The sequence below is a fragment of the Pyxicephalus adspersus genome, chromosome 7 (assembly GCF_032062135.1).
Source record: "Pyxicephalus adspersus chromosome 7, UCB_Pads_2.0, whole genome shotgun sequence".
Taxonomy (NCBI): Eukaryota; Metazoa; Chordata; class Amphibia; order Anura; family Pyxicephalidae; genus Pyxicephalus; species Pyxicephalus adspersus.
In genome coordinates this window covers 35,812,310-35,837,530 of record NC_092864.1, presented here as the reverse complement: position 1 = coordinate 35,837,530, position 25,221 = coordinate 35,812,310, and the positions used below count along the sequence as shown (strand labels likewise).

The window sequence follows — 25,221 nt, the reverse complement described above, 5'->3', positions numbered from 1 at the left end:
TGTTTAGCATAAGATTTCTTCTGCAAGTCATGCAAACTGCCCCCTCTAAGCCTCCGTCCTGTCCTGCACACTATATATATATATATATATATATATATATTTATATATATAATGGAAATGTTACACTAAATGGCCCCAAAAAAGGTTGTGGATACCTGACCAGTGTTAGTTAAAGAAATCTTACAACATACTGGAAAATGGATAAAAGTAGAAAAATGGCCATAAACAGACAATACTTTTGGTTGGGATAAGATTTGTTTTCCTGGCAATGGTTATGAGAAGGGTCAGTTTTTAGTCTTGTAATTAAACAGAAAAAAACAAGATAATCTGAAGTGGAATTCACACAAAATCTTTTTTAAAAAGTTTAAAAGTTTTCTCATTTCCCGTCCTAATTAACTATACATGTACGGTCACACAATAATGCTGTCACATCACCGCTCTCTGGAATAAAACAATCAAGGCACTTGCAGCAGTTAGAGACTTTAATTAAGTGCTTAAATATGAATGAATTGTTTTAGGTTGTAATCTGTAACCCAGCTGTAATCTTTCATTTCCTGGCGTAAGCAGAGAGCAGGTAAGCCTCATTTGTATTCACGTAGATTCGGCGGATGGCTTCTTAAATGGCTTTTTATGTAGTGTGAGAGTGCCGCTGTGTTATCGCTAGATCATTCTTACCATTTTATTAACGACAAGATACATGTCCTTGTCATAATGCACTCTGCATAATTCTTTATTGGGTCCCTCTTCTGTTTAAATTGTCTTATTAAAGAATTCAATTAACTTTATACGCGTGGAATAGTGATATATTGTACCATTGTCTTTTTAGTGCCTGACCACCCTTGTAAATTTAACAACGGGGACTGCAGCCACTTATGCCTGTTATCTCCATACAAGTCACACACCTGTGCCTGCCCCACTAATTTTTACCTCGCTGAAGACAATAAGACATGCCTCTCCAATTGCACCGCCAGCCAGGTAAGTGAAGTGCTGGAAAAAAGAGCTAAGACGAAAATATCTACATGTTATTGTTTTCTATTTTATAATGCTGACCTGTCCTCATAAATAATCACTTAGTAATCATGTCTGAGACACCAGATCATGTCATTTTTTTATTCTCGTCAGGCTGGGATGTATTTGTGCACAGAATTGCACAGTATACACAGAAGGCAATACATTTCCAGAAGCCTGGGAAAGTTTTTTTTTTCCAGGAAAGTAGACTTCTGCCGAAAAACTGTTGATATGTATTTTAATGGGTCACTATTACTTTCAATGGAAAATTCATACTTTGAAAGTAGAAGTTGTAGAGTTGTGCGAGTTGTAGAGTTACAAAACTCCTTAGGTAAGTAACATGTGTTGTAACTTTTTACCTTTTAAGCCCACTTTGAAAAATATCAGCACCAGGCTTCCAGATTTAAAAACCAACGTACCAGCATGTGCCAGTATCCACAAGTAAGCTGGGTTGGACAGTAGACGGCTTTGTACTCAGTGAGCCAGGTTCCTGTCGAAAAACAGAATATATAATGGAACAATGCCGATTTTAATCTCTGCTACACACTCTGCTCAAACAGCTCAAACAGGGGAATAAAGCAACCTGCAATTTATTAGCTGGAGAAGAAATATGTTTTCCTGTGCTCTATCGCCACAAAGGAAAAAAAAAGATTAAAATAAATTATCGCATTTTAATGTGCAAAATTGTAAAAGTTCATTAAAATAGGATAAATATTTTATGTTTTTCGCTCTGGATCTCTCTGTTGCCATGATATAGCGTTCCACTGCTTGGAATCAATTTTTGCAATTCCAAGATAATTTGAACAGAGCAACAGAATCCTTCAAGCAGGTGTTCAGCTTTTGCGTTGCTAATTTTCTTAAAGTCTAATCTCACCAAAAAGAAAGTGCTCAGCAGAATTAAATTAACAAGGTCGCTTACCGACCTGCTATACTTCTTTTCTGTCTATGCTTAGAAAATCAGCTTAACAGAGAAATCCTTCCTAGTTCTCGCTTGCACTTTCTCTGGTTATAACTCATTTTGTTATATAATTTTGACAGACTTGGGTAGACCAATAACACATCTCCTTCCAGACTAGTAACACGTATTGTGACAGACCAGTAACACATATCCTGCCAGACCAGTAACAAGTATTCTGACAGACCAGTAACATGTATCCTGCTAGATCAGTAACCCACACCCTGCTAGATCAGTAACACATATCCTGCCAGACCAGTAAAACATATACTGACCAGAAACATGTAACCTAGTATACCAGAAAAACATGTCAGGTAACGTTGTATCATGGTAAAACAGTAACATATATCTTAACAGACCAGTAACACATATCCTAATAGACTAGTAACATGTATTGTGGTAAACCAGTAAAAAAATATGTTGATAAATAACATGTATCATGATAGAACGAAAAACACTTATCCCATTAGACCCATATGACATATTCCGGTTGACCAGTAACACATATTCTGGTAGACCAGTAAAATGTATCTTAGTAGACCAGCAAAACATTCCATGTTGGCAAGTAAAACATATGTTCATAAATAACTTTTATCCTGGTAGAAGGAAAACACACATCCAGGTAGATCAAAAACACATATTCCAGTAGACCAGTAAAATGTATTCCTGTACATCAGGAACATGTCTTCTGGTAGACCAGTAAAATGTATCTTGGTACACTAATGACATATTGAAAATAGTAGTCCAGTAAAACATATCATCCTGACAGGAAATGTTTAATGGTAAACCAGAGAAACGTATCCTGGTAGACAAGTAACATGTATCTTAAGAGACCAGTAAAACATATTGTGGTAGAGCAGAAATATATAACCTGGTAAACCAGTAACATGCATCCTAGTAGAACAGTAAGACATACCCCAGTAGACCAGCAACATGTATCTTAGTAGACCAGCAAAATATACTATGTTGGCAAGTAACATGTATCATGGTAAAAGAGTAATATATATCCTGGTGGACCAGTAACACATATCCCTGTAGACCAGGAAGATGTATCCGAGTAGACCTGTTAACATATCATCTTGATCATTAACACATATCTTGGTAGATCATCAACACATTGATCCTATTTTCTTCCAAAGAAATGTCCCCAGTTCTCTTTTTTCTATCTGCATTCTTTCATTGTCCAAGATGTGCTTAGAATACAGAAATTCAGACCTGAATGGAAACAAGTTAAATCGGTTAGGAACCAGACCAAAATTCTGCTTGTTGAAAACTCAATATATTAAAATAGCCATATTATATCTGTCAATACAAGGTATATTATGAGTCAGTCCTGGTTCTAAGCAATGACACTTGGTATTGTCTGTAAACTAGGGATGAGCAAGCAAGAATATTAAGTTTGATCTAGCGGCGAATCGGGCCTTTCTCGCTTACCGAAAATTTAAGCGAGAGCGGCCTTCTGATTCGCGGAGAGGTCGAGCTCTCGCAGGACAAAAGGATTTCCAGGGCTGTATCATGCAGCCCTGGAAATCCTCTGGGATCCCCGGGCACTAGAGGTTAATTAACCTCTAGTGCTCGGGGATTGCACATTCTTCTCAATAAATGCAGCCACAGCTGACATTGTAATATAAGTATCTCTTACAAATGATACATTTGTATCTGTAACAAATCTATCATTTGTAAGAGATAATTATATTACAATGTCAGGAGGTTCTCCTTTGCCGGACATCTTCTCAATGATTGCACCTGTGCTTGCATTCATTGAGAAGAGTGTGCGATCACCGAGGCACTAGAGGTTAATCCCTACTGGCAGCCAACTATACCTGTCAATAACAAATGTAGTAGGGTAAATTTTCAATAAAAGTGAAACTAAACCCAGGATGTCTCACCTGTCTAAACTACAGTGATCGGTTCCGCCATCTTGCCTCTCTTCCTCATCCAAATCTTCAGCCATATTAACTGACCATGTCAGGATGACGTAACTCCTGCACAGGTGTGTGGGAGTTCATTTAATCCAGCACAGCCTAGGCAGGTAACACACATCATTGCAGAAGGGACATCACCTGTCCCTTTCTTCAATATTAATATGCCTGATCATACAAACTTAAAAATGGAACTTTAGTGCCACGTTAAAAAATTCTCTGCAACAGGCTACAAAAATTGTGTTTCATCCTTCACTTTTCTATCTAAAAAAAATCAAGTGTTGTCTGTACAGCCAATTTATTGTTATTGATAAAATTGTTGTTTTTGGCTGTTCAAAAAAGAAAAAGGAAAGAAAAAAAAATTGCTAAATGCAAATGTTAATCTCAATTTAATTCAGGTAATTGTTCAAATAACATGTTTGTGTCTTGAGTGCTAACAAAAAGAATCAAGACGTACAATTCTTAACGTGCCTAAAACCAGCATACAAACACTTTACTCTAATAAGAAAAAGCAAACTGATAATTTGCATAATTTGCTTGTACTTTTAACGTTTTCCCTCCATTACCTATCAATAAGCCTTTGAAGTACCCAGAGTTATTGCTTTGTTGACACAATGTTGTCAACAAGAATAATTTATCTAATACTTTATTCTGCAATAAAAAAGTGATCTGATTCACAGATAGAGAATGTATCGTTTTGCCTCTAAAACTGTTAAGACACGAATGGGATATGAATGTCTACCTGAAATTTTTGTTTTGGTTTTAGATATGAGGAAGGGTTAAATTTATTATATAAAATTTCAGCAATAAAAATCAAAGAGCATTATAGGAGACAAGCCACAAGCCAAGTGTCTGTGACCCAACCACAGCCCAGATAGTTGACCATGAACAAGAATTACCACCAACAGGACAAACCCTCTACAGCAAAAAAATCCTGACCTTGTTCATGATTTTTTTGACAATATTTCTAGAGTCTTCTTAATTTAAGCAAATACTAGAAATCTGAAAGTGTACTTATGTGATAGTCTTTGGGCCTGACAATGGGTCTCAGAGCCAATGAGCATTGTCACATGACTATAGCAACATGTTTCTCCTTCCATATGCCAGAAATTCAGAGCTGCAATAGTTCTGTGTAGAGGTTTACTATAGCACAGATGGTAGTGGCTGACATGTTATTGTGCCTGCTATCTATCTGCTAGCCTAGGCAAAATTCCAGTAAAACCTTTCAACAAAATTAAAAACATTACTGCAATACTCATGTTTCTTCTGTATTTGGCCCTGCAGAACGTCTTTTATCTTCCAAAATATGGGGTTGTCCTTATGTGTTAAATCACATCCATATGGTCAATAAAAGGTTGAATAGGAACCCATTTAAAATCCCTTTACAATGGAAATTTTTACTTGGCTTAATGGTCGAAGTAAACTTTTACTTTTAACTCTCCATTTATGTGCAATCAATTTCCTTACACATTATTGGGTATTTTCTCTAGCAAAGCCCTCAAAAGCGATAACAAACCAGCAAGGGTTTTATTCTGTTCCTACTCTAAAACTAAAAAATAAAGACCTACACTTTAGGTGAAAAAAAAAAATTAAAAATTAAATGTTCCTTTAATGCTGATGTATATAGACCTTATTTCCACCCTCATCATCTAATGACATTAAAAAAAAAAAAACTTTTAGAACCACTAAGTATTTGTGTTTCTTTGCGCAGTGCAATCAGATCATGGCTGGTTGGAGGGGTTGGCAGCGTGCACCTTGATTTGTCACAACACCCTCCCTTTGTACTTCTCTATAGAACCCTTATATGTGGTAGGTGGGCCCTTTGAAAGAGTTATGAAAATATCAAAACATCTTAATATTATGGATGAGTGGACAATCCCAAGCAGATGTTTGCATGCAATGTGCCCATATGTGGTAATGAACTTTGATTATTGATAGAACTAAATTCCAACGAATAGGGAAAGTAATAATGTTGGATGCCCCCAGGAATCTGACTTGCTTCAGGTTCCAGTGCACTGTTAGGAGATGCTGATCTGGCTGTTTATTCTGCCCAACTATGTCACTTGAAGCAGCAAGGAGAGCTAAGAAATAGCAGCAGCATCCCTAACAAACAGACTGAGGCTGTGCACAGCTAAAAGGGATTTTAGAGACAGATTAGCCCCTGACTTAATTCTGTGCCTTCATTGGCTTCTGGGATGTTATAGCCTTTCTGCTTCCCCAGTGCCTGTTGTAGAGTTAAATAGGCTGACTTGCTGCTGATGTGTGAATTCATCGGATTTACTGTTGCTGACCTTGCCTGTTGGATTGTATGCTGCCTGGACTGACCTTTTGCCTGTGACCCCGACTCTGCTCCTGTGTACCTCGTCGGGTGGAATGATTACCTGTGTATGATCTCTTGCTCTGTTTTTTGGGCTTGTCTCTGCTGGAATCTTGGTACTGCATTATCTGTGGGCCCCTGGTCCTCTGTCAGTTCTTCCCCAGACACCTTCCCTTGTGCACAGATGTCTTGGGGGCAACGGTGTGCTTGGACGACACAACCAGCTTCAAGAGGCTGAGCGGGTGTTTGCTATAAGTAAAGAGTGTGCCATTAGATTGGGGGGCTGGAGTCTGATGGTACTGTTACGGGACAAGGGCCTTATTTCCACATTGTGAGAACTTTACAGTGTGTAGTGAAATCAAAGATCACAATTTTAGTACAGTATTGGAGCCTGTTCATCTATGTAAGACTGAAGGTAAGGCGATGGTGGTCAGCTTTAAACTCAGTCATGAGTTACAGCTCCTCTCTAGTTGCAAACCTTTGATGACTTGACAGTGAGATTTTTGAAATGTTTCTTCCTGACTAACAATACCTCACTATCCGTTTGCAATCGCATGTGGAATGGTGATATTAAAGCTGCAAATTACAAATGCAGGGCTGATTGGTTCTTGAAAGTTTGAGAAATTCATACCTATCATTGACAGATTTACATAAGTAATGCAGCCGAGGCGATAGAAGTGGCACATTAGATTTGGGACACATCTCAGATTGTTTTGTGGGGTTTTGACACATTCATTTCCAACAAGCAGAACAGTCACAGTTTTGCGTATAACAGGTTTAGCTAACTACAGAACGTCTGTCACATTTAGATTCATCGAGAAATGCTCTGTGAAGAACTTCAAAGGAATTGTGCCATTGAAACACTCCAATAATTTCTGTCTTCCATACCGGCAAAGAATATTCACATTATTCAGCCAAACCTTAACACAGAATGGGTAGAGGAATTTAGAACAATGACGAGTGGTGGAAGCAACTGAGGGTGTAATTAACCTTAAACTTCTGTATTTTTTTTTTGTTTAGTTTCGGTGTAATACAGATAAATGTATTCCATTCTGGTGGAAGTGTGACACGGTTGATGACTGTGGGGATGGATCAGATGAGCCTCCGGAATGCCGTAAGTGTATCTTTTCTAGTATTACTCAATGCAAATTTGTTATAAAGGCAGATTGTAATAGTTTTGGATTTGACTGAACTTTATTTATAGGTTTTAAAACTTTTTTACTTTTTACTATTTATTTATTTCAGTCCTTATCTCATTTTAAATATTATTACAGGGCACACACATGACACTGATGTCAGGGAGCATCAACCGAGGTTAACCCTAGGGGCTAACCCTATATAGCCCCTAAAAGGGATGTATACATACCCTTCAACTTGAACTACCGATCTCATTTTAAAGGCTGTTCTGGGCTCCATTAAAACGACTTGGCTGGGATGTTGTCATCAGTGGGGTTAATAGCAGTACTCTTTATAAGTTTTATTAATGCTGTGCTCAACCCAGTTTAAGTCAACTATGAACAAGGTTTAGGTTGCTAATATCCAGTTGTGTAGATTAATCATCTTTGAGTCCTTTGTTTAAGTACACAGCAGGCAGCATTCCAATTGGTTGGTGATCAGAAGGTGGATTCTCTCTGACAGGATCCACCCTGACAATAATCAGCCATCATCCCAGCCTGTCTGAGCCCATCTCAGACTCCATACTGAAGCCCAAATATGGCTTTAAATTTATAAAAGATGCACCATTGAATAGGGGGCAATGAAAAAAATATTATTAAGTGATTGGCAAAGTATACCTTGAGCATCAGTTGAGTCAATGAGCCTGATTTATTAAAGCTCAGATACACTTTCATCAGTAATGCTGGGTGATCCAGCAAACCTAGAATGGATTAGATTAAGGATTGAAAATATTTGCTAACAAATGACTTTTTAGAAATCCATTCCAGGTGTGCTTGATCACCCAGGTTTACAGATGAAAGTGTATCTTCTCCAGCCTTGGAGAGCTTTTATAAATCCATTGTCCATATTACAATGAGTCCATCAAGTAAGTGCTGATCCTATAAAGTCCCTACCATGGTTTTGCTTTATTACCACAGTTTAAAGACTAATTTGAAGAAAAGTCAATTAAAGCGGACCTAAACTAATTTTTTTCCTTACATAAAAGGGTTTACAGCCCTTTCATATAAGATAAAAATTACCCTATTTTTTGAGGGGAGGAGGTTTAAACCCTTTTCTTTTTTTAAAGAAAGGGTAAAGCCCCTCCCATTTCTGTCTTGATCGCAGAGCCCCCCAGGATACATATGTCATGGATCCCAGGAGGATTCTGGCTGCTCCTTCTGTGCGTGCCAGCTTTTTCTTCAATTGATTAGCAGTGAAATCGGCACTCTTTTTTTTTTCCTATCTACATCACCCAATCTCATGGCTGCACAGTGCAAGATTAGGTGATGTAGGAAGAAGTTGGAAGAAGAGGAAGGAAGATGGTAACCCCCAGCACTTCCTTCGCGCGGGAATGAGGGCGGATACCAGGACGACGCAGGACTTTATTATTATTAATTATTATTATTATTAAACAGGATTTATATAGCGCCAACATATTACGCAGCGCTGTACATTAAATAGGGATTGCAAATGACAGACTAATACAGACAGTGATACAGGAGGAGAGGACCCTGCCCCGAAGAGCTTACAATCTAGTAGACTTAATCCAGGAAACCTCTGGAGGGATGGACAGATCTGCTAAGACAAAGGTGAGTGAGTTTTTTCTTTTACTGTACTTCCGCTTTAACCTAATTGTATGTTTTGGGGGATGTGGGAGGAAACTTGACTGTCAGAAGAAAACCCACATAAACACAGGGAGAACATACAAACTTCTCACAGATAGTGTCTTGAACCTCTAAAGATGTATACCTGAGAACCAGCACTGCGAAACTGGGCAGCCATATTTCATATACAGTTTCTCTATATTGTATACTGCGCCGTTGACTATCAAAATATTTCTGTAAGCTATAAGGTGGCTAAACTTGCCTTACTTAAAAATATATATATATAGATATATTGCAGTACCAACAGATAGCTACTGCCTGTCTTAGGGTACATAATAAGGTACACGCATGAAGTTCACACTTGTGAACTAATTAACACCAGCTGCTTCTGTGCCAAGTTCTGTAAATGTACAAAAAAGTTCTGAATGTAAAGTACTTCACACTCCACTACCTGCTAGAGAAAAGGCAACTAAATTAAACATGAACAGGATTTACACTTCAAAAATGGGACACATTGGTTAATTACCCAGCATGTTTTGCAGTTGGGTTCCGTTGTTGGCATGCAACAGGAATAACAATTGACATAACAAACGTAAAGCTTTTATGTTGGCATGCCTGCAATATGTTTCTTAATTGCAATGAAAACAAAAGGCTTTTTTTTCTTTTGATATTGGTATAATGGAAAAGGCATAAGGCTGTGTGGATGATGTGGTTTTTGCTTTGTTTTGCAAGTTCTGTCATTTCAAAACAGAAAGAGATCTGGTCACAGCGGATGTATCCATCAAGATCCCCCATTAGACCACAAGTTAGGAATGGCATATAATTGTATTGGTTAAAAGTGGCCCCTTGCTTTAAATTAAGGGTCTTACAAGTTACATTTCAATCATATGCCTGTGGTCTTGGTTACTTGTTGGTTTCTTATGGTCTACATCCAAAAAGTTTGTTGACATCTGTCCATCACACACTTTAAATGGTTTGGTTCAGATGTTTGAGTTAAGTATTATTAGTACTTGGGTTAGCAGTTTTGGGGAGACCCCTTTCTGTTCCAGTATGACCCATGTCCCATGTGAAAACCCAGGTCTAGAAAGACAGAGGTTAATTTACTAAAAAAAAATTGGCAATTATAACTTTGTAAGAAAAAAAAGGTTTTAGGTTGACTAACCCTCTAAAGCAAAAGTATAAAGTTGAGATGAATAAAAACAATTCCATGTAGCAGTTGATTTTGTTTTAAAGCACTTGACCATGATGTCCAAAAATTGTCTGAATCAAAATGCCAAGTTCAGCTTCCTGCTAACATTTGGTGCTCAGTTAAGTCTCATTAAATCTAAAATTATTTTGCTATTATGACCTAAGCTTAGCCACCCTTTTTGGTTAGTCCAGCATAAGGTGATGTCTTTTAGTTAGTTTTACGCAGAACAAATATCTTGTTGTTTAAAGTCAGCCCATCTGACCTCTTTCATATCTTGGAAAGCTGAAGAGTAAAATCAAAAACAGCACCAGAAACCTTGTGCAACATAACAAGCTGAACCTCAACCAGCTTAGTTTCGTTTTTATTGTGTTTTTTCTCTGTTAATGAGCACTTATTTTACATCTCAGAATTTAAAACCCAGTCCCTTATCACAAATGACAGCATCTTTTCTAATTTGACAGCCGAGTTCAAGTGTCAACCAGGAAGGTTCCAGTGTGGCAGTGGACTCTGTGCCCTCCCAGCTTTTATCTGTGATGGAGAAAATGACTGTGGAGACAATTCAGATGAACTCAACTGTGGTAGGTGATTATGCCACGTGAGAATATTACACTTGAGTAGACAATCAACTCTCAATGATGACCTCGGTCAACGGGCTTTACATTCTGTTTGCTTTCAGTTGCAATTCCCCATCAGTTTTTGAAGCCTCTGAGATGAAGTTCATTGATAGTGCCTTTGACCTTCTTTTAAGTAGCATCAAGCTTCTTCAAGATGATTTTCCATTTCCTATGTTTTGTATGGAGAGAAAAAAACATTCTGACATGAACAAATTCCATTGACACAAGAGGAAAGCTGATCATTGTTTACCTATTTCTTTTCAGATACATATGTCTGCTTGTCAGGACAATTTAAATGCACCAAGAAACAGAAGTGCATCCCATTAAATTTACGCTGCAATGGCCAAAATGACTGCGGGGATGAAGAAGATGAGATCGACTGTCGTAAGTTGACACTTATCCTCAAGATGGTTTGTAGAGAGATAATAGATCACATCAAATATTGTATCAAAATGAACAAAGATGTAAATAACTCTAGAAAATCTCCCTACAAAGAATAAATTTAATACTTACCTCTCTTGCTGCCATAGCCACTGATTGTTGCTCTAACCTAGAGAAACCAACATTTTGGGGAGTTTTGATCTCCTGTCCCCCTACTGCACTAAGGCGTGCTCCCCAACCACCTTTACATCCCAACAGCATCCAGTATGAATGAAGCTCTGTTAATTAGAACAACATACTTGGTTTAAAACACTTACAGAATATAATGCAAAATGCTATCATTGAGGTAAAGCTTTACATTGTCCTATATGAAGCCCATGTTTGGCAAAAAACATTTCTTGGTGTTTTAGATGGTAAAGAGTGGGAACCTTTTTAACATCTTTTTGTTACCTTCTGTCTTCCAAATGTGGGGAGATTTCTACTACCGTAATTTCCTATCAAGACAAGAAGTTATAGAAAATCTTTTCAATAGTACCGCTTTTAAAGACACAATTTAGTAGCCCGCGCAATGGGTAAAATGCCTGACAACGTTGGTTTCCATGGCGCCCACAATTGGCATCATAGATATAAATAAAAAAACTGCTGAAATCCTAGGTTTCATTCAAATCTACTTGAAAAGGGCATGGTAAGGTTTTCTTGCACCTGCCAGGAAAAGCCAACTCATTTCAGAGATAACAACCCTTCAGCAGGAAACTCTGTATTGCTTTATCCAAGCAAAATATATATCCTTTAGAAGACTATTTTTGATTATTCTGCACATTTTCACCAGCTGCAGATTAAAAATGCTTGATTTTACAGTAAATCAAATGCTCTATTTAGCACTGAAAATTGACAAATCGTTCTACAACTGTAATGTCCCTTTAAGATTGTGTTTGCATTTAGATTCCCCTATAAATTTTAATTTTCTTTGTATACTATGTAAAGCCTACACACTAGAAGGTATCTATTTGAATGATTTCAGTTACTTATCTTACTAAAATACAGGTATATCTTGCAGAGTCTATCGACCTATTTTACAGATTCATAAATAGCATTCCGCATTTCAATGTAGGCCTAATAGAATCCTTGCATTAATACCCGTTGAATGAGAAGCTTAAGAGGATGCGTTCCATATTAAAATGTACACTTATTAAAATGGATGAATTCTGCTCTTGTTTTGTTCTCCACTAGCTGAAAATAGCTGTTCCCCGGACCACTTTCAATGTAAAACTACAAAGCACTGTATATCTAAACTCTGGGTGTGTGATGAGGACTCCGACTGTGCCGACGGATCAGATGAGGCCAACTGCGGTGAGTATCAACCATTGAACATATTTCTAGCAGCTGCATGTATACTACACAAGGACCGCTCGTCCGACCAATATTTGATACAAGGCTCTGGCCTTTTCAACCGCTGGTTCAAAGGACTACAAGTGCTAATGAATATTACTGTTCTTTTTTGTTCAAAAGGAAAGAGGAAGGTGTAAAGGTTTATGAATCAATGAACTCCAGATAAGTAATAAGAATATATATTAAAAAATAAATCAGATTTATTTTATCTACTATATAATATCGTTGGCTTGCAAACCTTGTGTCACTTATGATTAGAGTGGGGAAGGTTTGGGGAAGGTTGGGAAAATTCTGCTCATTTCCCAGTGACCTAATCCTGTTCTTCTCCCTCGATTTTTTCACCATAGCTTTCGGTGAAAAACAAACAATAGAGCCGTTCATTTTGCCCCCAAAACCAAAATAGGAAGCTTTAAAAGATTTTAGAGAACTGAGGAAATAACTTTTGCGAGGACAAGAAATGAGAACTTATTTCTTTATCAGGGACCTCACACATAGCAATACATATTTCCCTCTGTATTTATAATAAACAAGTTTAAGTTCCATGATAAAGATTACCAAACAGGACAAGGGTTATGCAAGAGTTTACATGTTCTGACCTACATTGTTATAATTGCACACTCTTCATGAAATAGGGAATAATGGTTCTTAGCTTTGTTTTGTATTTTGAGTGTCTCCTCCCTGCTCCAGAGTACACAAATTTATTAAAAACAGATGCATCCTAGGGTTATTGCTAATGACAGAATATTGTTTTAGATATTCTGAAGCACAAAAAAGCTGGAGGTCAGGGGGGTTGGCAGGGCTGCAAGTGTCATCTGACTCCTAGACATTAAAGTAGATTCAAACCTTAAGGCTTTGTTCCCACTATAAGAAAGTTCACTGCTGTGTGTTAGAGTGCAACACATATTTATTAGACTAAATGAGGCAGTGCACAAGAACAGACAGACGTGCTCAGTAGCATGCTAACAAAACACTCTTCAGCACAATGCATAAGCGGAGACATGAGATATTGCTCTCTATGCAATTTCTGATTTCCTTTTGTATCACACACTGCATGAAGGGCAGTGAATCGCCCTACACCACATGTAGTGGCATCAAGGCTTGGATGATATTTAGTTTGTAAAAGCACCATGTATTATAAACATTTCCTTGTTATTTCTTTCATCATTTTTACCTTTTTTATCTTTCATGGCATCTCAGAGCTGCATTTTTTGTTTTTAACTTCTTTCACCCTCCTGCTATTTCTATGCATTTGCTCTAGCATCAGCTTTCCTGATCAGATTCCTGATAGCCACCAGCGCCGACCATGCCGTGGCACTTTGTGGTCTCCACCAGGGGTTATGAGTCAGGGTAAAAAAGCATGAACGCAGTTTGGAGACCCTATAACAGGAAATGCCGGAGCAAGAACTCTTTTAGTAGGATCACTAAGTATTGTATTATTGAAAGTTGGTGATTAAAAAGATTGGAAACATCCTTTTAGGTGACCATTTATGTTGAAGCTTATTAAAGATTTTAATGATGAGTTAACACCTACTTTACCTTTTCAAAAGTAATAATGCACAATTAATATTCATTTAAAACTGATTATTTAGAATGTTGGAGGCTTGGAGTTTCCCAGCAGGCAGAATCCGGCTGTAGGTTTATGTATAAAGTGAAAAGAAACCCCACCAATCAGAAACCAGCAGTCATTTTTTTTATTTAAGAGCAGATAATGCAAGGCAACGTTTGAATTGCTTCCAAGGACTGTCATTCCCTCTACTGTATTTTCATTATTCTTGTTTTTACAAATGAGCCCAGGTGTCCTGCATATAAGCTACCCGCCGAACGTAATAGCATAAGATAAGGTTTGATCAAAGATTCTGCACAGAGCCTCATAAATATGCATGTTGTACTTCTCTCCATAATCAGCTATTTCAACCTCAGCGGTGACTAGTTTTTATGCACTTTGTAAAACTGGTTAAAGTAATTAGTTACCTACTGCGACTAAAAAAAGAATAGTCATAGCCATTCATTACTTTTCCTGTGCACTTCATCTAGCGGCACAATTAGAAGAGAGTCAAAGGTCTGAGCAAGTAATTAAGAGTTGCAGAGTAAATTAACCTTTGTACCCCATTATGCCAAAGACAAATGTAAGCTTTTGTCACAGAGTTATCTTACTGATGTTGAAAACATAAAAATAATCTGTTGATACTCACCCAGATGCATAGCATAGGAAGGACACGGAGGGAGACATTATTTGCAGATCTTGTTTCCTTTGATAAATTGGGTGGGATGTGGTCCAGTGTAATATTAAGCCAAATGTGGACTGTGCAGAAACCAAAATCCTGAATGACTGTTAGCTTTAGTCTTTGTTTAGTTTTGTCCAGTACATGCTGTATATTAGATGAAAAAAAGAACAATATATATATATATATATATATATATATATATATATATATATATATATATATATTAAAATTGCATCAGAGTAATCTGGCCAAAAACAAATTTTTGGATTACCATAGATAAGATGGGATAAGAATGATGGATGGAGATATATTTGCCTGACCTTGAGATCTTCAAATGAGCACCATGACCTTCTACCAACAACTCAACCCTACCAGCATTAAATGTCTGGTACTTTGATCCCTTACTCTTCTCCATTAAAGAATTAAGCATTTGGCTTGGTCACACAAAGATTCTCCAATAAACTATAAATAAATGAATATTTAGCTTTCTAGTGTATCTGACCACACAAGCCACCAAGTTAGAGTAAATAAGGGAACCCCCAATAGGATTTTTAAATCCTACTTTATAGAAAATTCTTTACATGAACAATATACCTAAAGTGGTTGATTGACATGGAAACTTTATCAAGGACATTTTTCCACTGAAGTCTATTTGCATTGATATATACTTGGTCAAAAAGTCACACAATGTAATTATATATTAGACCACTTTTAGGTTTCATTACAGCATGAATTTACAATGGTATTGTTTATGGAATGTCAAAACATTTATTTTCATTGGAAGTTGCATTTATTTTTAACCAAGATCTTGTATTGATAATGGGATTGCTGCCTAAAGACTTATCAAGCACATACTCAAGGTTCTAAATGGGGTTAAAGTCTAGTCTGTGTGGTGGCCAATCCATGGGTGAAAATGTTGTCTCATGCTCCCTGACATTGTCATCTTGGAATATACCCGTTCCATCAAGGAAGAAAAAAATCCATTGAATGGGGAGACCTGGTCAGTATATATTAGGTAGCAAGCTGATCTAATTTTTTGGGCGCATAACATTGCATTACCTAGACTCAACCATCTAAAGCATCCCCAAATCATAACCCTGCCCCCACAGACACCCCAGATCAAAACACTACACCACTGGCACCCCAGATCATAACACTGCCCCCTCAGACATGCCAGATCATAACACTGCCCCCACAGACACGCCAGATCATAACAATGCCCCCACAGACATTCCAGATCATAACAATGCCCCCACAGACATTCCAGATCATAACACTGCCCCCACAGACATTCAAGATCATAACCCACAGACATTCCAGATCATAACACTGCCCCCACAGACATTCCCACAGACATTCCAGATCATAACACTGCCCCCACAGACATTCAAGATCATAACACTGCTCCCACAGACATTCCAGAATATAACACTGCCCCCATGGACACCCCAAATCATAACACAACCCCCACAGACACCCCAGATCATAACACTTCCCTCACCAACACTCCAAATTATAACACTGCCCCCATAGACACCCCAAATAATAACACTGCTCCCACAGACACCCCAGATTATAACGCTGCCCCAACAGACACCCCAGATTATAATCCTGCCCCTACAAGCACTCCAGATCAAAACACTACCCCCATAGACACCCCAAATCATATTATAGCCCCCACAGTCACCCCAGATCATTACACTGCCCCCCAGACACTTCAGATCAAAACACTGCTTTTACAGACACCCCAGATTATAACGCTGCCCACATAGACACCCCTAATCATAACACAGCCCCCACAGACACCCCAGATTATAACCCTGCCCCTATGCTCTCCCCAAATCAAAACACAGCCCCCACAGACACCCCAGATCATAAGACTGCCCCAACAGACACACCAGATTATATTACTGCCCCCATAGACACCCCAGATCATAATAGAGCTCCTATGGATTTAGGGACTTTTTTTGTGGCCTGGCAGTTTATAAGAAGCCATAATAATATAACACATGGCTGGCATATTTTGATGGGTTAGATATTTAATTGGCCTGCTTTCCCTTTTTTCACTGCATGTATCCATATTTTACAGTGATTTTATTAGTAGTTGTTTTGGGTTAAAAAAAGGACTTAATAAACAAGAAAATTCCTTTAATGATAACTTTGGTAACTGGCTCACCATTTAATGAAGGCAATAAAAAACAACACTACATGCAGCCAGAGGAAGTTAAAGAAAAATAAACTCTCATTCATCCTCATTTTTCCATAATAAATCCCTGAATATATGTTGTGTATATTTCATTTATATTATGCCAAGCATTCTGTAAATTGCAATGTTAATTACGAAGACAAATTACTTTCTGCAAGTGCGCAGAAGCTGTGTTTTACTTATTAAACCCATCAAAGGCTAAATCAATAAATAAAAATATGAGATAGGTAAAAAAAAAAAAACTCTACCAAGCACTAAATTTCTGAATGACCACAAAACAAAACCATAGTGCAAGTAAAGGAAAACAACCCTTTTTTTTTAAAAACGTAATCTTTTTGAATTTTTTATTATATAGTTATGCTGAGGGTTTTATTAGAATGAGGGTTAGCTTTGCTAGAGGGATTTTGTAAAGTAATTTGGGTGTTACAGTTATTCCATGGGTTTAATTACCTTTGGGATTAGATTTAGGGGATAAAGATATATTTCAAGGTACTTTAAATGTTTTGCACAGCTGGTCTATGATCCAGCTACCCCGCTCTTTTCTTTCCCAGACGGCATGGTCAAGTTAGAGTAACCTTTAGCATTAAGAACAGTGCGCAGCTAAGGCTCATGACCAATTCTCAATTTAAATCTGGTGAACACCTATCAGAGGCAACACCCCATAACCCTATACTGCAGGTATACAGATACAAGGCTTTAGGCTTTAGGCATGTCTAAGACCACTGAATACCAGAAAGTACATTGCTGTTTTTAGGAGGATAACTTGACAAATGTAAATCTTTAATGCTACTTCTTAGGCTCAATTAGCATTTCTTAATGTTTACTTCTCCACAGTAGCTTGGTAATATATTTTAAATTACAGACAAAAAGCCCAGAGTCTTGCTTTGGAGGTCAGGGAAGGGGGTTTAGGGGCTGCGGGTACACGTCCTAGGTGTTCTTTTTTTCATAAAAAGCCAAATCTTTTTGCTGTAAAGCTATGTTAAAGCATAGATGATTTCAAAGCTCCTGCTTTTTAATTCATTTCAGAACCCCTGTACATACACCACACCAAAAAATAGTCCAAATAAGTCCAAAGTTAATCTAAAAACACATTATTGAAACAGCCTGCTGACTTGTTGAGTTATTTGCAGCAGCTATGTTATTTTTTAGACTCCATGTCTACCCAGCTACCTAGATTTGTCCAGCCTTTGCATTTTTATTTTACATAACCTGAAATATAGACTTACTTTTCCATAGCAGTTAAGTAATGTATTTTTAAATTACAGACAAAAAGACCTGCGGTCCTCATGAATTCCAGTGCAAAAATAAGAACTGCATTCCAGATCATTGGCGGTGTGATGGACAGAATGACTGCGGTGACAATTCAGATGAAGAATCTTGCAGTAAGTAGCAGGGTTGTTCTTGTAGTATAAGTTAAAGTTTAAAAAGTATTTAAAGTAAACCTGCATCATCATAGTTGATGCTTCAAACTTGCAATGGGTGTATGTTTATCAGATTGTAATTACCCTGTGGCTTCAGCACTTACCACTTTTGAATCACCATGCTCCCCGTGTTTCCTGTTCTGAATGAGTACCGATCTGCTGCACATATCCAATTTAGGAATTCAGCTCTTTTGCTGGGTAGGAGATAGGGATATTGTTAAAATATATGAGTTCAATTCTTTCAAAAATGTTTGAAATTTTGCAGCCTTCTGAAACTTTTTTTCGGATGAGAGTTGATCCACACACTTTTACAGGCAAATGCCAAAAATCTGAACTTTTTATTATATAAAAAGAAAATATGATATATTTGTTGTATCGAGAAGCTTTCTGATTCTAAACTGTTATTTGATGGTTTAGAAAAAGAAAATCCAGCACACATAACAATATAGCTTTCTCTTCTGTCCCTGCCCGCCTTTGTGATTACACAGACTTCCTTCAGATAATTGCATGCTGATTCTGAAGAATAAAATTCCAGTATTGACGAGCTGGGAAATAATGTGGTTCCTGGCGAGAATGACGGTATATGACCTTTTTAGAAAAGCATAAATAACACAGCATCAGACGATTATTATTATTTTCCCTGTCACCCGCAATAACATACAAGATGAAGGAGTGAAACTTTATAAAAGATTGATCAGCCTGGATGAACTGTACATTATGGCAATCATCACACACCTACATTTATGCTATATATTATTCTGAATCTTGATGGTAATTGCAGTAGGGTTAAAGTCAACCTGTATATGTGAAATATAATGGCTGACTTTCTGTCTTTTTGATTTTTGATACTTCTTGATTACTAAGCACAAGTTACAAATAAAAAGTTTAACCTAAAGTAAAATAAAGTGTATCTAAATGCTAAATTATACACTTGATTGGCTTCTTTTAGAAGAGGACTTTTTTACAACCCATTTAAAAAGGAGCCTATGGTATGTCATGTGGACTGTCTGTTGAACACTTCATAAAGGATTATATGATTAGACGAGAGGCCAGTCCTATGGTATTGGGGTGACCAAGCTTTTTATTGCCATCCCTAATTCAATATAACAACATTGTGATGATTTCTGCATTGTTGTGCTTTATAAATGTGCCATATGTAGCCCATATTAGCCATTCTCAATCAGGATTCCTTGGAACTCTAAGGTTCTTCCGGAGGTTGCAAGAGGTTTTCTTAAGTAGAGGCCATTGACCTCCCATTTGATGATGTCTACATAATCAGTCAACTACAATCGCCTGCATAACTCTAATAATGTTGTAAGTGTCTAACCATCGCTGTAAGGCTGGGTCTACATGGACGTTTTAAAAAATGCATGTAAACGTTCCTACTACTTTTATATGCCATTTTATTAGCGTTTTCAAACTTGCCTTTAAAACGCTGGAAAACGCCAATGCCGCGTTTTCCCATGTTTTTACCGCATTTACGTTTCAACTGGTTATAAACACAGGAAAACGCCAAAAAAACACTGGAAAACGCTCCCATTAAAATCAATTTATTTTAATTTATTTTATTTATCAGCTTTATTGTTTAAAGCTTCTTATTTAGATTTTTTTCATATAGATCTACAAAATTACATCTTTCTTTTTTCCCCATAAATGTTTTCCACAGATCCTCAGACGTGCGCATTAAAAGAGTTCCTGTGCGGTAACGGAGACTGCATCTCTGCCAGATTTTGGTGTGATGGAGAATATGACTGCGCCGATGGCACTGATGAGGTGATTACTTTAAAAGTAGTTATCATAGGCAATACCTGGTGACAGATAACTTGCTACATGTAGTTTCTTTGTCTTACAATATCTATGAGTTCAAGCATAACAACAGGAGGATTTAAAACATAAAATTGGAACTGAAGTCAAAATATGAAGATCAGCTATGTTATAGGAAAAATCTCGAAATGTTATTGTGCCTAAATGTACACTTTTTTGCTATTCTTCACAAAAATGAACAGTGTACTTCCTGATATGTGAATGTGCCCAGGCAGTTCCCTGTCTATGTATAATCATAGCTCTATATCTGCGAGATCTAAGGCTCTTCTGTCCCGACTGGTAATCATGGGATTTGGTAATAATACTACTTTTCCTGCTGAAGACACTAACATAAGCATATCTCCCAAATTTTCAAATTAAGGAAGGGAAACATGTTGTAGCCTAAAGGCTGTGATCAAATGACACACCCAGGGCTCATGGAATAGTCCCTGAAAATCAGGCTGGATTTATTAAAGCTCTCCATAACTGAAAAAGATAAACTATCATTGGAGAACCAGGGTGATCCAGCAAAACTGTAACAGATTTCTAAAAAATAATTTCCTATTAGTTGGCAAATGTTTTCAATCCTGCATCCAGGTTTGTTGGATCACCCCCATTCTCCTATGATAGTTTAAGTTCCTCAGTCTTGGAGGGCTTTAATAAATCAGGCCCATAGTGCAGAATAAGGCACAATATGTCAGTAATAGGAAAAAATCATCTACAGGGAGAGCACAGACAATACTAGTGACCAGTCCTCCCTATTTTCCAGCACAGAGTTCAGTTCCTCTTTAGGTACTGGGTTATTTTTAATTAGGTTTGCTACGGACACAACAAATGTATGAATACACGTTTTTCAGTGAAACTGGGTGATCCAGCACACCTGGAATGGATCTTATCCAAGCTTCAAAACATTTGCTAACAAATAGCAAATAAAATTTAGGAACTCCATTCCAGGTTTGCTGGATCACCCAGCTTCACTAACGAAAGTATAACTTCTCCAGCCCTTGAGAGCTTTAATAAATCATGGCCAAATACATTTAAATATGGCTGCAATACTTTACTGATGCTAAGTTCACTTTTTAAAAGTAATGTTTCTTCTCCAGTTTTTTTTTTCTTTCTTGCAACTTAGAATATTACTGAAAGTCTAGATATATTCCTCTAAAGAGGCTCAAGAGAATGGTGAAACTAGATTGCAAAAATTGAAATATGGCACTTCAATTCCTTCCTCTCATTTCATTGCAAATACATTGTTGCCTTAAGCTCTGTTTATGTTTTTTTTCTACCTTTGAAAAAGAGAAAAAAGAAAGCTTTTCTGCCATATCATTAGACAAAGAATCCATTTATTGGCAGCCAGGAAAAGTCAAGTTTAGCTGCATCCCGACGAGCAAATGCGGCTGTTTGGTAAATGAGCAATTTTCATTAAAGGAGGATTCATAGAGCAGAGCAGCTTTATAGGGGCACCGTGGATTTGTAGGGGAGGTTTCTCCTGTATCTCTCAGAAAAAAATATTAGATTCCCAAGTGCTTATAGAATTACAATATATACTTATTCAGCTTCTTTTAACATCCTCAAACCTGTATTATTATATTCCTTATGAGACTTTGTAGATACTATTAAATTCTGGTGATATAGCCCACACCCAAGCAAAACCTTTTATGTCAAGGCCCATATGAGAACATGTCCAAAGTGAAAAAATAGGACATTATTCCATATATGGAAGTTAAACCAAAGCCAAAAAAAAAAAAATGTTAAACCTAGCTGCCATTTTTAGGTTATTTGCAAAAGCCTTGAACATAGTATTGTCACCAAAATGTTTGAGGAATCAGGGAGACTTCGCATTCCCTAAACATGTAGTTTTTCCATGATAATGTGTTTTCCTGACCATATTTCAACATTGATTTATGACAAAAGTTCCATGCCTTTTTTAAAAGTATTTTATTTGTGATGTTTTTTTTTGCACAGGTCCCACTGACCCCCCTCACCAGCAATTTTTTGGAGACATAGTATGTTCAGTACTTTGAGGGATTTGCAATACACTCAAGAATCAGCAGTCATAAAATGCAGGCTTTTGTCAATTACAGTATTTTTCCACATATCCCTGTAACTATCCCGCTGAAATTTGTTGAGAATATTATGTACAGATGGTTTTGCAAATAAAAAATAATCATAAATTCAGTTTTCTAAGTTTCCCTTACCATTTTTACTAGAACTTCATTAGCCAGTTGTCAGCCCAATGATGCACTTTTATCCCCAATTTATCTAATTTTGGGAGACGGGAGAGTAAAGAAATAACCCTTTTTTCATTGTAGATGAAATATAACATTTGCTAACATGGGGATCGTTTGTCAGCATTATTCAATGGCCCTCATAGTACCCAAAACATTGGAACAAACATTCATATCTGCAGAATTGGTGATGTGAGTTGCAATAGGAATCACATTTTGTTTGGTACAGCTTGGTGAATGCATTGCATTACTGATTGATGTGGGAGATAACAACACTACTGGCTGTTCCAGGAAAAATATTTTTTTTCCTTTTTTGGCTAGAAAAAGTCTCAAAAGTCTAAAGGCTGCAAGATGAAGTTTTCCGTGAAATCTCTCAGAAAAATGTATTTTGTTTTAGGATAAAGTTTAATGTTGTATTTTTCAGTTCATTGTATTGTTCCTGCTGCCACTGAATTAACTGAGATCTTCTTTTTCTTGTCTGTTTGGGTAGAGAAACTGTGAGAATGGCTGCTCAAAAGACCATTTCCTGTGTTCCACCGGTCAGTGCATACCAGTGAGGTGGAAGTGTGATGGCCATGAAGATTGCAAAGGTGGAGAAGATGAAAAAAATTGCGAGCCAGGTACTGAAAAATCTATCTTAACTTTTCCAATGCAGCAGCCTTTTTGACAATTCATTCTTGTATCAGTGGGGAACAGTAAATGCAAAGAAAGGGTGGAACTACTAAAAATGAATGTCAAAAAGAGAAAAAATGGAAGCTAAGTTTTATATAATATCTGTAAGCAGGCATTAGAAAAACACGTGGAAGAGGCAAAATACACTTTTTATGTGGAAAAGGGATATCTCTTTGCTCCTTATTATATTGTGTAGGGTTATGCACACTGCAACCCACATTTTATGGCCTACTTTTAAAACCTGTATCAGGATATGGAGCCACCTATAGAATATTAAGTTCATGCAACACGTTTTTGCAAGTTAGAAACTTTAACATTGGTTAGTTATTTTCAAACATTAGTAAAACCAAAACAACCTATTTTGGTATTTGCCCAACTTGCTAGCTATTAAGATCCAATAGGAATCCTACTTTAACCCTACCAGTAAGAATATCCTGTTTTCCAAATGCATCATGGTGGTGGTTGAAAGAAGTCGTTAGCAGCTGGTCATTGTAAGCAGGTTTTGGCTACAAATAAGGTGCGTCATCACAATGCAGAGATGTAGATTTTTCAGTGTTTGTAATTTTTTTTAAGATTTTGTTTCAATTACAGTTTGGGATTTTTATTGATACCTAACCAAATTGATATTCATAAAATTTAAATACAATAAATACATAAAAACAAGACCTATTGTACAATCACTCATTGTGTAAAACATCATCACAATAATGATCCATTGTCATTGAGTGTATAGTGCTCTGTCTTTTATGCATTTCACCATTTGTTTAAAGCTACAGATGACCTTTAACAATAGATTTTGCATTTTTAATGTCTTGGGTTCCACTAACCCTTTCCATATGGCCCTTCTGCCAAATCTAAACTGGAGCCCATCTGTGCTAATATGGGCCTCAGTCAAACCTGTGTTACCAAAGAGCTGGATTTTTCTTGAGCAACAATGTCACAATAGGACATAGGACAATAGAAAATAGACTGTATAGGAAGAGAAGTGTCTCTTTACCATGTACATATGGGTTTGGCTGGTATTAAACAGGTCTGATCTGTAAAAATTGGACTTGTTGACAATGTAATACATTTAAAAATAAAACTAGTATATTTTTCCCAGAAAAGGTGACAACACTATCTAAGCAATATAATAATGGCTATTCAGAAACAACTGAAGAAGCTTTTTGTGGCTTGTGACATTTTGTGATTATGTACCCCTTAAGTATATACACTATGAATGTACCATGTTTCCCAAATGGGAAAATGTCTTTACTTTCCTAGATAATAAATATATTGGGAGAAAGTCCATTTCACATAGCATATTTGCTTGTCACTTAAAGCAGAACTCATCCTTTACAGCCAAGGAAGGTGCCATGTTAGACTCCTTCCAGATGTGCATTTGCCATGGTGCTGCACATGTGATCAGCTATACCAAAACATAAAGCTTGTAAAAAGTAATTTTGTCTGCAATACTTACATTCAATATGAAGCCTCCTTTCCAACCCTCTCTCCAAAGTAATTTCAATTGATGACACCAGTGTACTGGGTTGAGTAATGGTCAGCATCATTTAACCCAACACCTTTAAGTTCATGTCTTCATGTATTGGACCTCTTGCATTGATGTTATCATGGTGGCCATTTCAAAAAAGACAAAACATGGTGAATCAAGCATGCATTGCAAAGATGTACTTAGTCCTAAAATGCCCTTTAAGAACAACTTTCTTTACTAGCAACTTCTTGAATGGAATATCTCTTAGCTAATGAAATGTAAAAACAGTCAAATGTACTGACCGACCTGAAAGGTTTTGTTGAAAGTAAAATTACATTTACCTTTTTTACTTATAAATCAAAATACTTTTGTAAAGTGACATTCCCTTGAAATATCTTTATTTCCTAAACCTTGGATAAAATGCAAGTCACAGTATCGCTGTTCCAAGGACATATTTTGGTATGCTCTGGTTAAAAAGTATTTTTAAGCATTTTAAAAGCTAACACATTCACCTCAACCAGCAGATTGAAATGTTAAATATTTATCTTTAAAGTCGGAGATTTTTTTTTTTTTATTGAAAAGTTTTAACAATCTACGTAATGCTGCATTTGCTATATCAAATAAGCAAGAATGAGACTCAGTACAATCCAATGCTTTACCAAGA

The 25,221-nt window shown here is 37.0% G+C and overlaps 1 protein-coding gene across 1 annotated transcript in view; it reads left to right on the top strand.

Moving 5' to 3' along the window:
• Nucleotides 1-25,221, top strand: part of LRP1B (LDL receptor related protein 1B) — a 500,403-nt gene that overhangs the window by 394,760 nt on the left and 80,422 nt on the right. Inside the window, 8 exon segments of the mRNA XM_072419083.1 lie at nt 827-975; nt 7,223-7,316; nt 10,612-10,728; nt 11,029-11,148; nt 12,376-12,495; nt 18,231-18,347; nt 20,053-20,159; nt 22,905-23,034. Coding sequence (XP_072275184.1) covers nt 827-975; nt 7,223-7,316; nt 10,612-10,728; nt 11,029-11,148; nt 12,376-12,495; nt 18,231-18,347; nt 20,053-20,159; nt 22,905-23,034 — 954 coding nt within the window.